This window comes from Zosterops lateralis, assembly GCF_965231275.1.
Source record: "Zosterops lateralis genome assembly, chromosome: 11".
In the NCBI taxonomy this organism is placed as follows: domain Eukaryota; kingdom Metazoa; phylum Chordata; class Aves; order Passeriformes; family Zosteropidae; genus Zosterops; species Zosterops lateralis.
This window is the reverse complement of record NC_139771.1, coordinates 6,420,250-6,437,899: the sequence shown is the minus strand read 5'-3', so window position 1 is coordinate 6,437,899 and position 17,650 is coordinate 6,420,250. Positions and strand designations below refer to the sequence as shown.

At 42.4% G+C, this 17,650-nt stretch overlaps 1 protein-coding gene across 1 annotated transcript; it reads left to right on the top strand.

Annotated features, from left to right (window-relative positions):
* The first annotated feature begins 486 nt into the window (after positions 1-486).
* TAMM41 (TAM41 mitochondrial translocator assembly and maintenance homolog) lies at positions 487-17,359 on the top strand. Its single transcript, XM_083869453.1, has 8 exons — positions 487-632; positions 1,458-1,637; positions 2,947-3,039; positions 5,390-5,540; positions 7,606-7,751; positions 9,803-9,968; positions 11,972-12,034; positions 17,235-17,359. The coding sequence occupies exons 1-8, from the start codon at positions 495-497 to the stop codon at positions 17,309-17,311; spliced, it is 1,014 nt and encodes a 337-aa protein (XP_083725579.1). The 5' UTR covers positions 487-494; the 3' UTR covers positions 17,312-17,359.
* The last annotated feature ends 291 nt before the right edge of the window (positions 17,360-17,650 follow it).

Sequence of the window (17,650 nt, the reverse complement as noted above, 5' to 3'; positions counted from 1 at the left end):
GACACTGAGGGGAGCATTGAGGGGACACTGAGTGGAGCATTGAGGAGTTGCTGAGGGGAGCACTGAGGGGATGCTGAAATGGAGCACTGAGGGGATGCTGAATGGAGCACTGAGTGCGCCATGAGTCAAGCACTGAGGGTACCATGAATGGAGGGAGCACTGAGGGCATGCTGAGGGGAGCACTGAGGGATCCTCAGTGGAGCACTGAGGGTACCGTGAATGGAGCACCGAGGGGACGCTGAGTGAAGCACTGGGGGGATGCTGAGTGGAGCCGAGAGGACGCTGAGTGGAGCATTGAGGGGACCCTGAGTGGAGCACCGAGGGGACTCAGAGCCGCTCCTGTCGCCGCCCCCGCCCAGCTCGGCCCGGAGGCGCGGCCCGCCCGCCATGCCCAGGCCGGGCTGCAGGGGGCGCCGCCGCTCCCCCGCGGCCTGTCTCTCCTGCCGCCGCCGGTGGGCGGGAGCGCCGGGCGGGCCGGGCCCGGGGCCAGGGCCATGGCGCTGCCCGTGCTGTCCAGCTCGGCCGTGAAATTCCGCCGGGTCCTGGCGCACTTCCCGCAGGAGCTCAGCCTGGCCTTCGCCTACGGCTCCGGCGTGTTCCGGCAGGCGGGGGCCTCGGCCGAGCACGGCGAGGTGAGCGCTCGGGCCCCGCCGCGCCCCGGTACCGGAGCCTCCGGCCCTGCGGCGTGCGAGGGGCGAAGAGCCCGAGTCCCGCAGGGTGTTGACAGCGGCGGGCGGGCCCGGTCCGTGCCCGGGGGTGCCCGGGGCGGTCCCGGCAGTGGGGTTGTCATGGTGGGGGCTCGGGGTCCCGTTCGGCCCGGTGTGAATAGACTGTGTGTCAGGTTATTTACCGCTGCTTTTAAAGAGAGTTATTGCAGCGTGTCCCAGCTGCTGTGCACCGTGCGAGGGGAATTTAAAATATATTGCCTCAGTGAAATGGCAGTCTGGAGGGTTTCCTCATCTTCTGAGGGCCAACAGCTTGGAAATAATGTTTATTTTTAGTTTTTAGGGGTTTGTTGACAAAAACAAAGGAATACACTACAAAGGCATATCCTAGAAATGCAGTTCCTTGCTGCCAGCTCCTGGGTGGTGCCTTTTTGTACCGATACTTCCCCATTCGTGGCCAAAAAGTGCTGCACATGAACACTGTGAGCTGTGAGTTGGGGTGCTGAGGATCTCACACCTGCTCCCCTGGTTTGGAGGGTTGAAGTTTGGCCATGACCAGGACAGGAACATTTTGGCCTGTCTGATACACTTGACAATAAACATACAACTTCAATGGAACCTTTAAACTGTACCTGACATTAATACTTGTGGTTTGGGGTTTATTTTTATTTTTATTTTTTACTAATGAAAAATATTTAGCTGGAAGTTTGATACTGTGTATGTCTTAAATTATTATGATAACATTGGCTCTTCCTGACATTTAAATCCTACCACTACTCTTGTTCTCCTCAGACAAATATGCTGGACTTTGTGTTTGCTGTTGATGATGCTGTGACCTGGCATATGACAAACTTGATAAAGAACAGGAGTCATTATTCCTTCCTTAAGTTTTTTGGACCCAAAAAGATAAGTACCATACAGAGATATGGAGCAGGAATTTACTACAACACCTTAGTGCCATGCAATGACAGGGTAAGTACAAGTAGTCTGAGTGAATTAAGTCAAATATTTATGTCTGTGAAGTATTGAAATGATTAGCTTAAAGCAGATTTCAGGAAGCAAATATTGCAGATTGTAATTGTAGATTAACTCATGTTATTTCAATATTTATGTCTCAAACTGTTTCACTAGCAGCATTTTAATTAAAAAAGCAAACAGAGCAGCTGGTCTTGCACCTTAGAAGTGTGAGCAGTGTTTGGAACTTACATCTAAAACATTTCAGGAATTGGATTTGTATTCCTTATTGCTTACTGTCTGCCAGTTTTGGTGGTGGTGAAGCTTTGGTGGTGCTTCATTTCAGCAGTTGACCATGTAAGTGACAGCAAAGTGGAGTGTTTGGTATGAAATGCAAGTTACAACAGCAAGTTGGAATTGACTTTTATTTTGTTTAGTGTCACATATCCTGGCCTGTGAAGCTTGAGTATAATTAGTAATTCTGGTGAGTGGTTCTTGTCCAGCAGGTCCTGTTCCTGCACCTCTGTGTTCAGTAGGGAGGAGGGAGGGAAACACTGTCAGCCTTGCTGTTCCTGTCCTTGTATGAGATTTTGGGGTTTAAACCTTATTTGTTTGATATAAAAAGGGATTTGGGATTTCATTAGAAGAAGCCGTGGTGTTTGCCATGGCATTGTGTCCTTGGCTCTTTTTGCCCTGGTCTTATGTTCTAATGACTCAGTCACATCGCAGGCTGTGATCCTTTGTTATCCAGAGATTTTGGAGCTGGCTGCCTTGCTGTGGTGATAATCTTTGGAAATTCAGGTGGTGCAGATTGGTAACAAACTGTGGAAAGCCCCATTTTTTTTTTCCAGTTACATAAAATAAGCTGCAAAATCTTAATTTTTTTTTTCCTAACAGCAAAGAGCAAAAGAAAAAACTCCCTGATAAAAACCCCACCTCCCAATAACAGGATACATAAATGTCTGGAGGTTTTAATTTAGGTCTCTGACAAACTACTGCTTGATGTTTTTTTATGCCATAAAGGATAATGTGGATCATTCCAGCTATTGCAATATTTGGCTGCTGACTTTGCTGCAGCTTTGATTCTAGAAAGGATCTTAGTTTCATGCATTCCATTTTCTCCCTGTAGAAGTTTGAATGTAAATAGGAGATTTTTCTTTTGCCCTATGTGGTAATTAAGACATAAAAATGTTTTCCAGTTTTTTACTGTAGTTATGTGTGCCTTAGAATTAAGCACAGTCATGGCAAGTAGTAACTTCCATGCATGGAAAACAGTGCAGGTATAGGTTTTATTCAAAAGCCTTTATTTTGCTTTGTTTCTTTCCAGGTGATAAAATATGGAGTAATTAGCACTGATGCCCTGATTGAGGACTTGTTTCACTGGAAAACTCTGTACGTGGCCGGGCGGCTGCAGAAGCCGGTAACTGCTCCCTTTTCTCTCTGGAAATGCAGGAAATTACAGGGCTGGGAAATAACCAGGTGGAGTTTGAACTTTATCTCTTAGGGCTCTGTGCAGCACAACTGATCTGCCCTGATTGAGGGGTGTAGCCCCAGAGGGATAATCTCTCAGGTAGGGGGTGAAATGTAGCTCTTAATGATGTTCTGTGGAAAAAGAACCTCTGAAGGTGAGAATACTAATAACAGTTTTCTGCCTGTAGGAAATCTTGAATAACTGGACTATTAATGCCAAGTCCCTTTAATGTTAAATGTATTACTTGCTTTTTACAACAGATTATAGGGGTGGCCAAAATTTAACACAAATAAAGAATGGAAGTCTTTAAAAATGGAAGCAGCTTTGCTGTGCAGTTACTGTCTGGCTCATAACTGAGTGAACTATGGGTTCTGCACGTTGTTTTTTCTCCTCCATATTTGAGTCATAAAAAAGAATCTTTGCTTTCCCCTTGTGCCTGCCTGGATGTGCTGTCAGCAGGTGGCAGCAGTGCAAAGGGAAAACTTGTTACGAGGGCAGGGGCAGAATTGGAGGAGAAAGCTCTTCAGGTCTTGGAACAGAAATTAATTATGCTTTTAGCTAAAAAAAAACTAGGAGTGAAAGTTTGAATAGTCTCAGACTGCTAGCTTTATCTCCAGAGATGTATTACAGCATAACCCAGGTTAGAGCAGCTGTTACCTTTGTAAAGAATGAAACTTAATCCATTGAGAAGGATAACAGAAGGGAGAATTCTGGATGTCACATCAGCAGTGAATAGTGAGTAGCTGTTTTCAGTGTAACTGCGTTTGCTGCTGCTTTGATTTGTGACATGGTAGAGTGAATATAAATTCTCTGTGCTGTGGAAAAGCCTTCCTTAGCTGTGGTGCTCTGTCAGATTTACCCCAAGAATCAACATTCATGTTTTACCAGGGTGATAACCATTGCTCTCTGACTTCCTGGGAGATCTGTAGCTCTCTGAACCGTTGAAAATTTGTTCATAAATGCTGTCAGTGTTTCAGGCATTCAGATTTTGAAGCCTGGTGTATTATTTTCTTTTGAAAAAATCCTGCTGTTGTATTAAGGAGGATTTTTAGAAAAGGAAGCGGTAATTCCTTTTGCTTCTCTAAGGCAAGGCTGGTGTCCTCCATGAGGAGGAATAGCCTCTCTGCTGAGTATTGTGTTTTAAAAGGCTCTAACTGTGGTGTCCTTGGCATGTCCATAACTTGCTGATGTTTCCATGGCAACCCTGAGGTGTTGCAGTCACCTGTGTCACTGCTTGAGGTGCCACAGATTTTTCTGTTCTGACTTCCCTTAGATTTCCCTGTAGCAATAAGTTAGAAATGTACATCTAAGTGAACTGCTTGACGAGATTTGAGAAAAACCAAGGGGGTACCTTTGTTCACAATGGCCAATGGGTTTGAATTTTGAGGTGGTGTAGAGCAGACAAATATTAAAAAGCTGCCTTTTATAAGAAGGCAATATTGCTTAGGCAGAACACTTGAAAAAGGCAAACTCAAACAGGGCAGGGATTCCTAGGGGAGTTGTTTCTGGTTATCCATCTCCTAAACCAGCTTCCCTTCATCTGCCACTGTGCTTCTACCTGCAGTTCTTACCAAAGATCTGCTTTTTATTCCAGTATATTTCCATATCCAGGGTGACTGGATTCTCTAGTCAGTCTTGATCAGTTTCAATGTTTCCTAAAAATAAACACTTCTTGTGGCAGGTAGAGGCATTTAAGTGATCTGTTCCTCACGGATAAGTGAAGATCCCCTCGAGTTCACATTCTGCTCATGCACAGTGCAAAAATAAAGCCTTATTTTTTTTAGGACAGCACCTGTCTGAGAAACTACTTGAAGCATTTGGCAGGGGAGTCCTCTATTAAAATATATATATATATATATATATATATATATATAAAGAATGAGGGTGAATAAGAAAACTTACCTCTGTCTGGTGTTCTGCTCTCTTTTAGTATAGTCTTTTTTCTCATTGCACAATCACATGTGAATTATTTCTGTTGATGCATTCATATTTCCTGTTCTGATTAATCTTAATTTACGAGTATGAAAAGCTGACTAGTAGCTCTTATTAGCTCATGTCTGGTGCATATAGCACTTCCAAACCTGTGTGTGAAAACTGCTTTTTCTAGTAGAGTGTTAATTCTTAAAAACATGTCCCTTTCTCTCACATGGTGGGGATTCTCTAGTACTTGTTGTACCATGCTGATGAGATCTAATCTTAAATTAATTTCTTACTCAATCCGACATGAAAAATAAATAACATTTTTATCTTCAGTAACACTTTCCTGAAGTCTTGTCTCCAAATGGCTCTGCTTTTCCAGGTGAAAATCCTGGCCCAGAATGAGAACAGCAGGCTGCAAGCTGCTCTTGTCAGCAACCTGAAGAGTGCAGTGACAGCAGCCTTCCTCATGCTGCCGGAGAGCTTCTCTGAAGAGGACCTGTACATGCAGATTGCAGGGCTCTCCTACTCTGGTGAGTCTCAAGTGCCTGACAAGAGCTCTGTGTGGAGCTCTTGGAACACAGTTGGAGCCTCATGTGTGAGAAATCATCTCCCTTCTTGCTTTGGGCCTGCTCTGCTGCAGTCATCAGAAATCCTCTCTGAGTGGTGGTTATGTAACAGCTCCAATAATTGGGCTTATTCACAGGAAATAGGTGCAGCTCCATCAGCAGCGCTGCCTCTACCTGCTGGATTTGTGAACAGCTAAGTGTGAGTGATGGCATGTGATGAAATAATGGGGGTTCTCTCTCTGTTTGCATGGATTGTGTTTTGGTGGAATGTTTCAAAACCTTGGGAAAAAAAAAATTCTTTCCACTCAGTGCAGTGTTGAGTCATCTGATAGTCTGACTCATACCTTGTCATCTCTTTTGGAGTGTGCTGTGTTTAAGGTTCTTATTTAGTTAACTTCAAGATCCAGATGATGATTCTTCGATTTACATTTTACACTCCTGCCTGGTATTTGTTGAGATTCTTTTTTTTTAAGAAATTGGTAAGGAAAAATATTGAAGAAACTACTGCAAATGGTTCTTCAATACAAGATGTAATTGTTACAATTTAACTCAGCATTGCTTTTTAAATGCTGACATGGTTACTGGAATTACTATGAAGGAGCTTGGTTGGAGTTGTACTTCACACAGCACTTCCTTGGCTCATCCAGAAATGCAGTTTTGGCTTTTAGAAGAAGCACAGGGGGGTCTGAGCTGCAGCTTGGCTGTACTGAGGGCTGTCACTGTTTTATGTAACTCTTCTCAGGGCACTTCAGATTGCAGGTGGCTTTTCCAGAGCAGTTCTGTCCTGCATGCTTGCCTGTTCTAAAGCAGCAGGAGGAGGGAGGGTGCTGACAGTGGCATTGCCAGCCAGGGATGTTCACTGCTTATCTGCCCACCTGAAACCTGCCCAGCACTGCCACTAGTAACCAAGATACTTTTAATCTATTCTTTGAAACAGTACAATTTAACAAAAATCAGTGAAATGCTGAGACTGGCTGTGCTGTGTGAGCAAAGCTGAAGCAACACAACTCCCAGTTGGAAATGTACAAGAAAAAGGCTGCTCGTGGATATTTATTTTGCTGCCATTTTGTTAAGTCTTTCAGTGGCGGTACTAGTAGACAAAATTGATATTATGTGTTACTCTAATCAGTCTCCTTGGAGACTGCTGAAAGGAGTTGTTCATGCTTTAATTTAGGAAATATTCATCCTTTATTTTCTCCTGCATTTTTTGAGAGCACTGAGTCAGTCCCATTTATATGCGAAGTGTTTGTTTTGTGGCTTGGCATAAACTGAAATAAATGAAGGAAGGCTAGCAAGTTGCCACCTTTCAGCAACATTTATCTCCTGAATGTGGGAAGTGGGAAAAGGAATTGATTCAGAATTTTGGTTGTTGATACAAGCTACACTCACATCTAACTCCTGGCTGGTAGCTGACAGAGGTAGTGAATTGCTTTCATACAGACTGACTGGCTTTTCATTTATTCTCTTTGAAACTTTTCACTCATGTGTCTGAAAAGAAAGTGTAAAGGCCAGTAATGTAACAGTGGTGTTAAAAGGAGTTTCTGTTTGGAACTATTAACACATGGCTAAGAGGAAAAGTGATCCAGTGATCTTACCATGACTGCCATCAGCTGAACTCCAGGTACTGCCCTTGGAGTGTGGAAACAATGCAAACTATTACCTCTCAAACTGGAAAATTTCAGCTCATTTGCTTGTGCATACAAAGGATGAGGACTGGGAAATTTGTTTAGTAATGGTTGAGACTGAGGTATGGTTGCAAAGACTGTAACTGTTACTTTTCAGCTGGAATTATTTTGTTGTCCATGTCAAGATGTGGACACGTGGGCTGATGACATTTGATCACAGGCCACATAACAATATGTGCCTTCAGGGACTTTTTTTTTTTCTGTGCTTGAGGGTGTTTGAAGAGTTTTTTTTTTTTTTGGACTCTGTGGATTATATTAGCATATATAATATTGGAGAATAGAGTTCTCCTTCTTTGTGTTTCTGGGGTTTTTCTAATGTCTTAACTCTCTCTTTTCCTGCGTAGGTGATTTCAGAATGATAATAGGAGAAGACAAAGCCAAGGTGCAGAACATAGTGAAGCCCAACGTTGCCCATTTCCAGAAGCTGTACAGCACCATACTCCAGGACTGCCCTCAAGTGGTGTACAAGCACCAGCTGGGAAGGCTCGAGGCAAGTGTTCTCCTTTAAACAGCTTCACAACAAGCTTCATCACTGACAGAAGGCAGGAATTATGCCATGCACCAGCAGAGCAGTTGTAGTCTGTGCTTGCTGCTTGTTACGTTTCTGTTGTTCAGTTAATCCTGCAACCAGCAGACTTGCCTTAAATACCTTTTTTTTTTTTTTCATATGGAGGAACTACTGCTCATTTTCTCTGAGTATGGGCACAGAATAGACCCCAGCAAGGGAAGCAGAGCAAGATCATTGTAAAATGTGTGTTCTAATGGCTTCCATATGGGAGTAACAGGCTAGGAAGTGAGGAATAAACAGATGGTTTGTGTTACAGAGATGAGGCTGTAACTCAGAGGTGCAACCTTCTGCAATCAAAAACTGCATCTCACAAAAAACCTCCTCAAGTTCTAGCTGTGAAAATCAGCTGACTAAAGCTGAGTGAAATTCTGGCATTAATACCCATACCAAACCATTTTTCCCTTAGTTTTTTGGGGAAATCCAGGGTGACCAATACCTTGAAGTCCATCTTTCTGCTGTAACATTGCAGTTAGGAGAGAGATGCCACAGTCAGTAGCAATTTTTCCTTTTGTAATCTGCCTGTCCCTGTGCGAATATTCTGTGTGTGATAGAAGCGTCATGATGAAATCCCAAATAGCACCACTTGTCTCATGGACATCTCTGTATCCTCAAGCCTTGGTAATTCCCTCCCAAATGCCACCTTTTAGGATGTGTCTTTGTTAGCAATTGATTTAACTGCAGACTTGAGTACAGTAAACAGTTTCACTGCAGTGCTTTGGGATAAAACACAGGCAAGCCTGCATTATCCTGCAGCTGTCTCCGTGTTTTCTTATTGCTTGTGAACAGTTTGGTGGGAGCAATATTTAAATGAATTTGGGAAAGAATTAAAAACACTTCCTTCAAGGAAAAAATTCCTTTAAACAGATCCTGGTAGCATACTGCAAATTTATTGCTAGATAATAAATCTCTCCACAATCTCATAACAGTCATCAAGACTGCTTCTAATCAACAGCAAAATGAGGGCATTTAATCAACAAAGTGCTTTAATACTTTATTGCTCACACCTTCCTGTGGTTATTGGCAGTTATTGCCCAGCCTGAGGTGGCTGAGTGCTGTTGAGGGTGCAGTTAACACAGAATAGAACTCCCTTCTCCAGGATATGCAGAGCTACAGAGAAAATCCCTTCCTCAAAGGTCCCTCAGAACGGGGGAAGGCAGAGCCCAGCTCTGAGTCTTCAGGCGCGGATTCCTCCCACACAACGCTCAGAGCCGCTCGCAGTCGGTGCCTCTGCACTTGGGGCTGACTCATCTGGAGATCATTTTCTCCACACTGACAAAAGGGAGTGGAGAGGGCAACCAGACTCCTGTCTGATGTCTCCATGAAGTGGCTAAAACCTTGTGTGGGAGGAATGGAGCTCTTCAGATTTTCCTCCACTTTCAGAGAGCTCTGCCCCATCGTGCATTACATTTTTGGGGAAATCTGTCCAGGCCTGCGTGTTGGTATCATTGTATTCAAAAAAAGGCTCGTTGGATTTCTGATTGGGAAATGTGGGATGAATGTTTTCTTCAAATTATCCAAACCAGATGTGCTTTGGAGTTTAAAGCAGAGAAAATGGTTTTCAAACTAAACAAGAAATGTGTGTATGTCTGCAGTTTGATTATATTCAGGCAGAAGAAACTCAGCTGAGTGGTCTTTGGGGAACTTTTTTTTTTATTGTCCTGGACTTAGGTTTCCAAAGGAAATTGGATACAACAGAAATGATACAGTTTCAATGAAAACTTACTTGCAGACAAAGCAAGATCATGTGTGTCTTCCCTTGAATAAAAACCCTTGCATGAGTCATTCTTCAAGTTGAGAACTGAGATACTGCATTTCCTTGTGCTTGGGAAGTTTTTATTAGCATTGTCAAGGACCTTTTCTAGTGAAATGGATCAGGTTCTGTGAGATATTTATCAAAGGTCAGTTTTCTGACTTCTTAAAAGAAAAAAAAAGAGAACTGAATGTTTTTAATGTCTTCTTTTTATAACATTCAGATTGATAAAAGTCCAGAAGGTCAATTTACACAGCTTATGGCTTTGCCAAAGACTCTGCAACAAAAGATAACTGCTCTGGTAAATCCTCCTGGAAAGAACAGAGATGTGGAAGAAATTTTACTGCAAGTTGCCCATGACCCTGACTGTGGATTTCTGGTGCACCAAGGTAGGTCTGGGCCAATGTCTGTAATCTCTTTTAAGACATGATAGATACACAAATCTATTGCACATGTTCTCCTATTTCAGAAGGGTGGGCTAAAGAGAAGGCTGAAAAAATCCAGGAGATTAATCATGACATACATTCCTAAAAGCCTGGGTTGGATTTGATTGCAGACAGGTTCTCTGAAATATTATCACTGCCATTCCTAGTGATGCAGGGAGATGTGTTTTGGTTTGGGTCCTGAAAGAGGCAGAATTAAAGGAATAACAGTGTGGCCTGCTTAGATCACCTCACAGATCTTCCATCTTCAGGCCAAACTTCATCAAAACTCTGAGCTTTGTATCCTCCCAGTCATAGGTGGCCAGGCTGAGGTCATTTTCTGACTTGCTGACATTTCCCCTGGCAGTCATCATGCTTAGCCCAGACATGTGAGCCCTGGCAGGGAACTGCAGCTCAGAGCAAAAAGGCTGAGGTGCTTCTCATCAGCACAACTGCTCTGAGGCAGGATTATGTCATGTGAGCAAGTTAGAGCTGATGCTGCAGACACCAATGCCCTGGTACACTGCAGGAAAATGGAAAAGTTTACTACTTGGGGTCCTTCATGCATTTTAAGAACCTGAAGCTCCTTGAGCACAGCAAAAATTCCTAAGAAGCCTGGGAGCCACCAGACACTCAGCAGGGAGCTGAGGGAGCTCTCAGCCTGCTTTATGTGGGGGAAATAAAGCTCCTGGGTGCTGCAGTTCTCCATGGACAGCATGGGATGAACTCCACCTGCACATGGAGCTGTTCAGCTCCTTTCTTGGGCTGGGCTGAGCCAGGAAAGGGATAAAAGCTGGATTTGGGAGCAGGAGCTGCAGTGTCTGAGGTGCACACAGAGCTCTGAGCCCTCCCTGAGCTAGTTGTGCTGTGGTTGTGTTCTGTAGGGAGCACCAAACTGGACACATCTTCTCAGGCCCTCCAGTTTAAACTCTCAGGAGAACAAATCGAGGTATTCTTTCACTTTTGTGGCCAAAGCATTTTCCTAGTTCATCAATCTGGGTAAAGGCCAAGCCATTTGGGAATCCTGCAAGACAGAGCTGATCACTCAGGTTGAATTGCATTGTCCCAAGATAATTTTGCTACATCAACACAATTTGTTCCTTTCCCTTCCCTGTTCCTACCCCTCAAATGATTTTCCAGTGGAAGATTGTATCCTTAGTTATACATGGATTATGCTGGGCTTTGTTCTTCAATATTGAAGCAGGAGTTAAAAATACCTGAAATTATATTCTATGGGTCAATGCAGAATGTGGCAGTTTGGAAGATGAGCTCTGAGACTGCTGCAGTTTTACATTTTTTTCAAGTATTTAGTGATGTGAGTAGTTTTGTACATACCAGTATGCTTTTATATGTGTTAGAACAAATATAACTTAATAGTTCTAAAGAAAATCAAAGATTTTTTTTTTAACTGTTCTATCAAGAACCCCTGGACAATGAGAACTGAATATCCCACAGTGCAAAGTGATAAACAAATCTTATCTCCAAAAGCTGTCATTTAGAAATCCAGGGAAGAAGTGCACAATAGAGATGTCTCTGCTTGATCACAGAAGGGCCAAATCCCAATCCCATGTCGAAGTAAACAGGGAGTATCATTTGTTCTGCTCTGAAATGTTAATTTACCAGCACTTAGATGAAACAACTCTGAATCCTTTGTGATTAATCATCTTAGTGGAGAGCTAATGGGAACACTGAACAAATGGATTTGATCAATTCCTACTGCTTGTTGTCTTAATACTGATTTGGGTTCTTTTTCTGTATGTTACATATAAAATAAATGAAAACAGTCTAGAGAATACTTTAATTAGTATGAAAAAGCAGAGAAAACTCAAATTTTCTCAGTATATATTTTACTTTGAGGCTAGCTTCTTTGTGTAACTGGAACAACATTTAACTTGTGCGTGGTGGAGGGGGAAAAAAAATCTCCACACAAGTGCTGAGATGGGTAACATCTGTGTGCCTTCCCTCTGCAGGCATCTCAGGAATTGTGAGATCCTCCAGTCTAGTGCAGAGTGCTAAAACCATCCTGACAGCTGGTAAGAATGTGTGTGATTTTTGTCCACATGGGCCTTCTGATTTCACACAGGAAAAATGACAGGGCCTCAATTGTCACAGGAGTTTAAAGAATTCACTTGTTGTGTGTTTCATTAAAAGTCCCCATGAAAATAAAAGCAATATTTAAGGCAGAGGCTTTATTGCAAAATTATAAAATGCTGAAAGGGCCTTAAAAAAACAAACCAAGCAACAACATCAGCTTTCATTTTCTCTGTTGCTGGATCTGTGCAGAGGAGATTTTATGGAGCAAAACAATTGGAAGGGAAGGGTTAAAACCAGTTTTATTCCTGTTGAATTCAAGTTATCCTGAGTGCCCTGTGGGGCAGAGCTGGTTAAGTGCAGGAGTAGAACAGAAATAGTTAAGCTGTGGTGATTGTTTGTGCTCTTTCTCCCTGTTCTGATGGACAGAAAATCACCTCTGGGGCTCCTCAGCTCCTCCTGTGTGTCCTGCAGTAAATCACTGACAGCTTCTCCTGGCACTGGGACTTTGGGAGTCCTAACTTGTAATTTTATCAGGATTTCTGGTTTCATGCACCTGAAATCAGTTACTTGTGAAATGTCTCTATTTCCCTTGGCCTTAACTGCTTTTTGCTTTATATACAGTGGCTTTTTTCCCTTCAAAACAAACTGTAGTTCTCTTCTAATCAGTTACATAGAGTTGTATTTAAAAACTATTTTCTACTAGTGGTTTTAGTGGTGGAAACATATTTTTGTGATTTGATTTAGGTAGAGCAAAGCAATTTTGATCCTTTGCCTCCAGCACAAGCCAAATTTGAGCAAAGGGGCTCGGGGAAGTGAATTTTTCTTACTTTTTGCATTATTTAATTTTTTTAGTTTGTTTTGGTTTTTTGGGGTTTTTTAAAATGTATTTACACTCCTCTGCCAGAATCTGGTTAAAGCCATTAGGGACAGAATTCAGGAGTGAAATTTAACTGCTCAGGGATGTCACCTCAGTATTTCTGGGTTTATGTGATCTGCCCTGGAATTGAGTAGGGATGAGTGTCCATGGCTCTAGAGTTAATTAGCAAAACCATTTTGCCTTTTTTTTTTTTTTTTTAATATTTGTCCCCAAAAATTTATGACTGAATTTATATTAAATCTCTCAGTATCTTCTAATGGAGATTTTCTCCCAATCATCGTTTTCTTGATTTAAACTGCATCACTGGGGCAGCATTCCTGGCTGTGCCGGCTCCTGGGGCTCTCCATGTTCACAGGATACAGAATTTACACAGAGAAAACAGGAATGTGGCTCCTGCATGGAAATATTTGCTTGACTCAAGCACAGAATGTGTTTTACAGGAAAGTGTGGAGCTTTAAATTCAGCCTCTAAGGATGCCGCATTTCTTTCTTTATTCTTTCTCCAAATCTTGTCTAATATTCTGTTCCCCTAAGACCTATTTTCACACTTCCTAGTGGAGACTTTAGGAAAAATAAAAGGCTCTGTCTTTCTGCCGTGCTTGTCAGGAATAGTAGCTTAAAATAAAACAATTGTGAAAGAGAATTATGAAGTCCATTAAGCTCTGACTTTTTATTGGTGTTCCTAATAACTGTACAAATACTTTGCTTGCAAAAGAAAGTTTTCATTAGCTGACCATCCCTCTTTCTGAAGTGTTCTAGGGGACACAATCTGTTTTATTTAGCTGATTATTTTACCTTAAGAACACCAAAGGTGAGATGCCTGCTCTGCTCCACAGCATGGCAGTGCAATGTCCAGAATTCCTCAATTCCATGGTAAATCAGCAAGAGCTGTGCTGAGCTGCCACACTGGGTATTAACATTACTGGCAAGGAGCACAAGAAGGAATTTCAACCCATTTGAAGAAAACTTTTTTCATCTTTCTCTGCCAGTGTGGTTTTCCAATGGAGCTCCAGCTCTGTGTTTTTGTTTGTTGTTAAATGCCCTATTTAGTTTTGGAGAATGTGCCTGTGTGTTTCTTCGAGGCTGTGGTGAGGTTTTCTCTCTGTTTCCCATTAGAGATGGCACCAGGGCTGGATTTGTTTTCCCACATAGCCAGAGCCTGCCTGGCCTTTGGGAACTCACTCTGCAACTCTTATATTTAGCTCCTCTGAGGGAGATGTTGAGACTTCTTTAGCTTCTTTATATTTTACTCAAGGAATGCTGCAAGCCTTGAATTTTTTTTCTATAAATACCATGTTACAGTTGAAGCATTGGTCCAAGATACTTTAAAGTTAGCACAAATGTTCTGAATTTGTTTTCAAGGATTCAATGATATGTTTTTTAAGGAGCAGGTTTCATTTGTTCAAGATACTTTTAAGTTAGCATGAATGTTCTGAATAGCATTTGTTCTTCAAGGATTTTTTTTTTGTAAGGAGCAGGTTTCATTTGTTCAAATTACTTTTAAGTTAGCACCAGTATTCTCAATAGCATTTATTTTTCAAGGTTTTTTTTTTTTTTTTTAAAGGAGCAGGTTTACATATAAAATATTCTGGTTTTGTGATAACTACTCCCTTCATCAGCTGCCTGAGCAGATAACTGTAAAGATCTGTAAATATGCATGTGTCTGTGCATGCCACACTGCAAATATATAATGATTTGCTCCACATGACAGCTGTCCAGCTGTCCATGCATCAAAAGGAAACCCAGGACACTGCAGGCAGGCAAACCTAGCAGAAAACCTTGGGGGATTCCCTGGAAAATCGGTGTCTTACAGCACCAGCACTGGCACAGAGCTCAGTGAGGATCGTTAAGTGAAACCAGACACGAGCTGTGTTTGAGTCCCTGCGGGCTCCCTCCCCTGTGCTCCAGGGCTTTGTTCTGTGTCCTGGAGTGGAAAAATCGAACGGGGAGGTGCAACCACCGAGTCACAGATTCAGAGCTGAAGCAGAGAGACATTTTCATGTGGTCCAGAACTGCTCCAGATGGTGAGAGTGAGCCACAGCTCCAGCATTGACTCCTGCAGCTGCACTTCATCTGCCCGAGGGGGAGCAGTGGGATGGACAATCCTGTCATTGCAGGACAGGAAAGATGAGAGATTCCAAATATTTCAGAAGGCAAAGAGCATAAAAAAAGGCTTTATTGTCTAATTCTCACTACCTTTTATAAGGTGTTCCCACACAGACTGAACATGGTTGGTGAATAGGAACGACACCTCTCTGATCCCATGGGTTAAACCAGAGAAACAGCAAAACACCACCTGGAGAAAGATTGTTCTGAGAAAGGAGAGTTGTTTGCCAAGATTATTTTGAAAAAAAAAATCTTTCTTGAGAAATTTTTCCTTGGGAAAAAGTCAGCAGCTGCCAGCAGGCTGAAATCTCTCAGACCCAAAAATATCGAGCCCACAATGCTGTGCTGGGGCAGCTCCTTCCCTGCTGTGGGTGGAGCTCAGGGAGAGCAGAGGGAGGAGAAGGATGTGCTGCTGAGCAGGTGGGCAGGCAGAGAGGAGAGCTTTCCCTGCAGCCTGCAGTGCCTGCACCATTCCCTGCTGCAGCCCTGCAGCAGCTGTGCTGCACTAGAGCTGCCACACGCTGCACTGCACTGCACTTCTCAAAGCACCTGGAATGCACTGGAATGGCAGAGCAGCAATTCCTCTGTCAGAGGGGCTGCATCCTGCAGCTTGGGCATTTTCAGAGCCACATTTACACAATTTTAACTTTCATTTGTCCTGTGCCAGGGCTCAGCAATTCCTCTAGCAGAGGGGCTGCGTCCTGCAGCTTGGGCATCTTCAGAGCCATGATCACAGTTTTAACTTCTTTTCATTTGTGCTGTGCCAGAGCTCAGCCTGGCTTTGTGTTGCTGCAGGAATTGTTGCTCTGTGCAATCTCCATGCAGATTTGAGAGGCGCTTCAGGATTTACGTGGTTATTTACTTGTTATTTGAGATGCTGCAAAGAAAAGCCTGTCATGCCTTCATTACTGTGCTTGCTTTTGCAAAAACCTGGTAAATATGAAAAAGTTGGAGCATATGGGATGCACATGGGTTTGTCAGTTCAAAATACATGTACAGATATTTTCCTACAAAAGGTGAACTGCAGTTTATTTAAATTGTATTTGGAGACATCAGAAGTGCACAATTGATTCTCTGCAGTCTGTTTGTTATCAGAGACTCCTTACTCTGCCACAGTCCTTCAGAAATAAGAGTGTGCACTTCTCCTACTCTTTTGACTTCCTGCAACTCAACTCTGAATAACTCTATCACTTAAAATATTATATCTTTGTTTTCTTTCACTTTCCTTTCTTCATTTTTTTGAGGTCTTTCAAATCAAATATTTTTATTCCCATCCCACTCCCCCAAAAAAATGAACACAAAAAAACCCAAACAGTGCAGCACATGGTTAAACTTGGATTGAGGTTCCTTGTTCGTTGCAAATCTTTCCTTGTGCTCTGGGCTGTGATATTGTGTAACTTTTGGCTAAATTCCTTGTGTGTTTTTAGTCAGGCTTTTCAGGTGTTCAATTAAATCAACATAGGGAAGGTTGTAGAAGGTTGTAGTAAATATAATCTGCTACACCTTTAACCTGTGCAGGTGCCAAAATTAGAGCTCTTTGTGCAGCACTAAAAAGTCACCTTTTTGGTTCTGAATTTGTGAGGGTGTGATTGGAGTGTGAGCGGTCACTCTGTGTGTTACCTTGTGCTTTTTATTTGTTTGGTTTGGGGTGATTTTCGTAAACAAAAAAGGAAAAGCAAGTAGCTGTGGATCTCAGAATCCCCCTGAAATGCCAAGACTAACAGTGTTTTGTTTGGAAATGTACAAATACTCCATGACTAAAGCCAGCCAAAGGCTGTGGGGGTTTTATCTAGGTCTGTAAGAGAAGGCTCATCTCTGCCAGAGCTTCAGAAATCCTTTAACTCCAAGGATATATTTTACACATTTTGTGGGAGTCATCCTCAGTCCCATCCTATCTAAATCTCATAAATGCTTGGAGGCAACAACTGCTGCTGGATCCCTGAAAATTGAGATGTCTGCCTTTCTTGTGTGCCATGGCATGGTATTTACCAGGATTCTGCTCCGTTTGCTCTGCTTTGATGGCATTAAAAGTCTTTTTGGTGGCATTATTTCCTGTGTCCTGACTGTGACAGGAAGGTTTTTTTATTTGCATGTCTGCCTGCTGGATTAGGCTGTCATTCCCCCAGGGAAATCCTTCATTTGATGCACTGAGAACCTTCTGGCTGAGTCAACCTTGCTAAATGTTATTTTTTCTCTTTTTTTTTTCTTCTTTTTTAGGGGCAAAGAAATCCGTAACTTACAGTTTGATGAAATTATATAAGATGACAAAGGGAGGGTTAAAGAAGACCTCTTGAGTCTCTACATACTGTGTATGGGTAAATAAATGGTACTTTTTCTCTAAATGTTTTGCAGATGTGACTTTGCATATTTGAGAAGATTACAGTGTATTTAAGAAGTCAGTTCTGATGATTTACATGCCCAATTTTCCTAATGAAATAGGAACTTTTTTAATGGGAGGTTTCTTGGCAATAGGGCAAAGGAATTATACTCTGTAAATACTGAAATGAATTTTCCTGTATATTTTGAAGAACCCTAAGTAAAAAAAAAAATTGATTGTACAGATGGATTAAACCCCAAAGCCTCTCATTTTCTATGTGTTGGTAGCTTTACTTCCCAAAATACCCTCAGAGTCT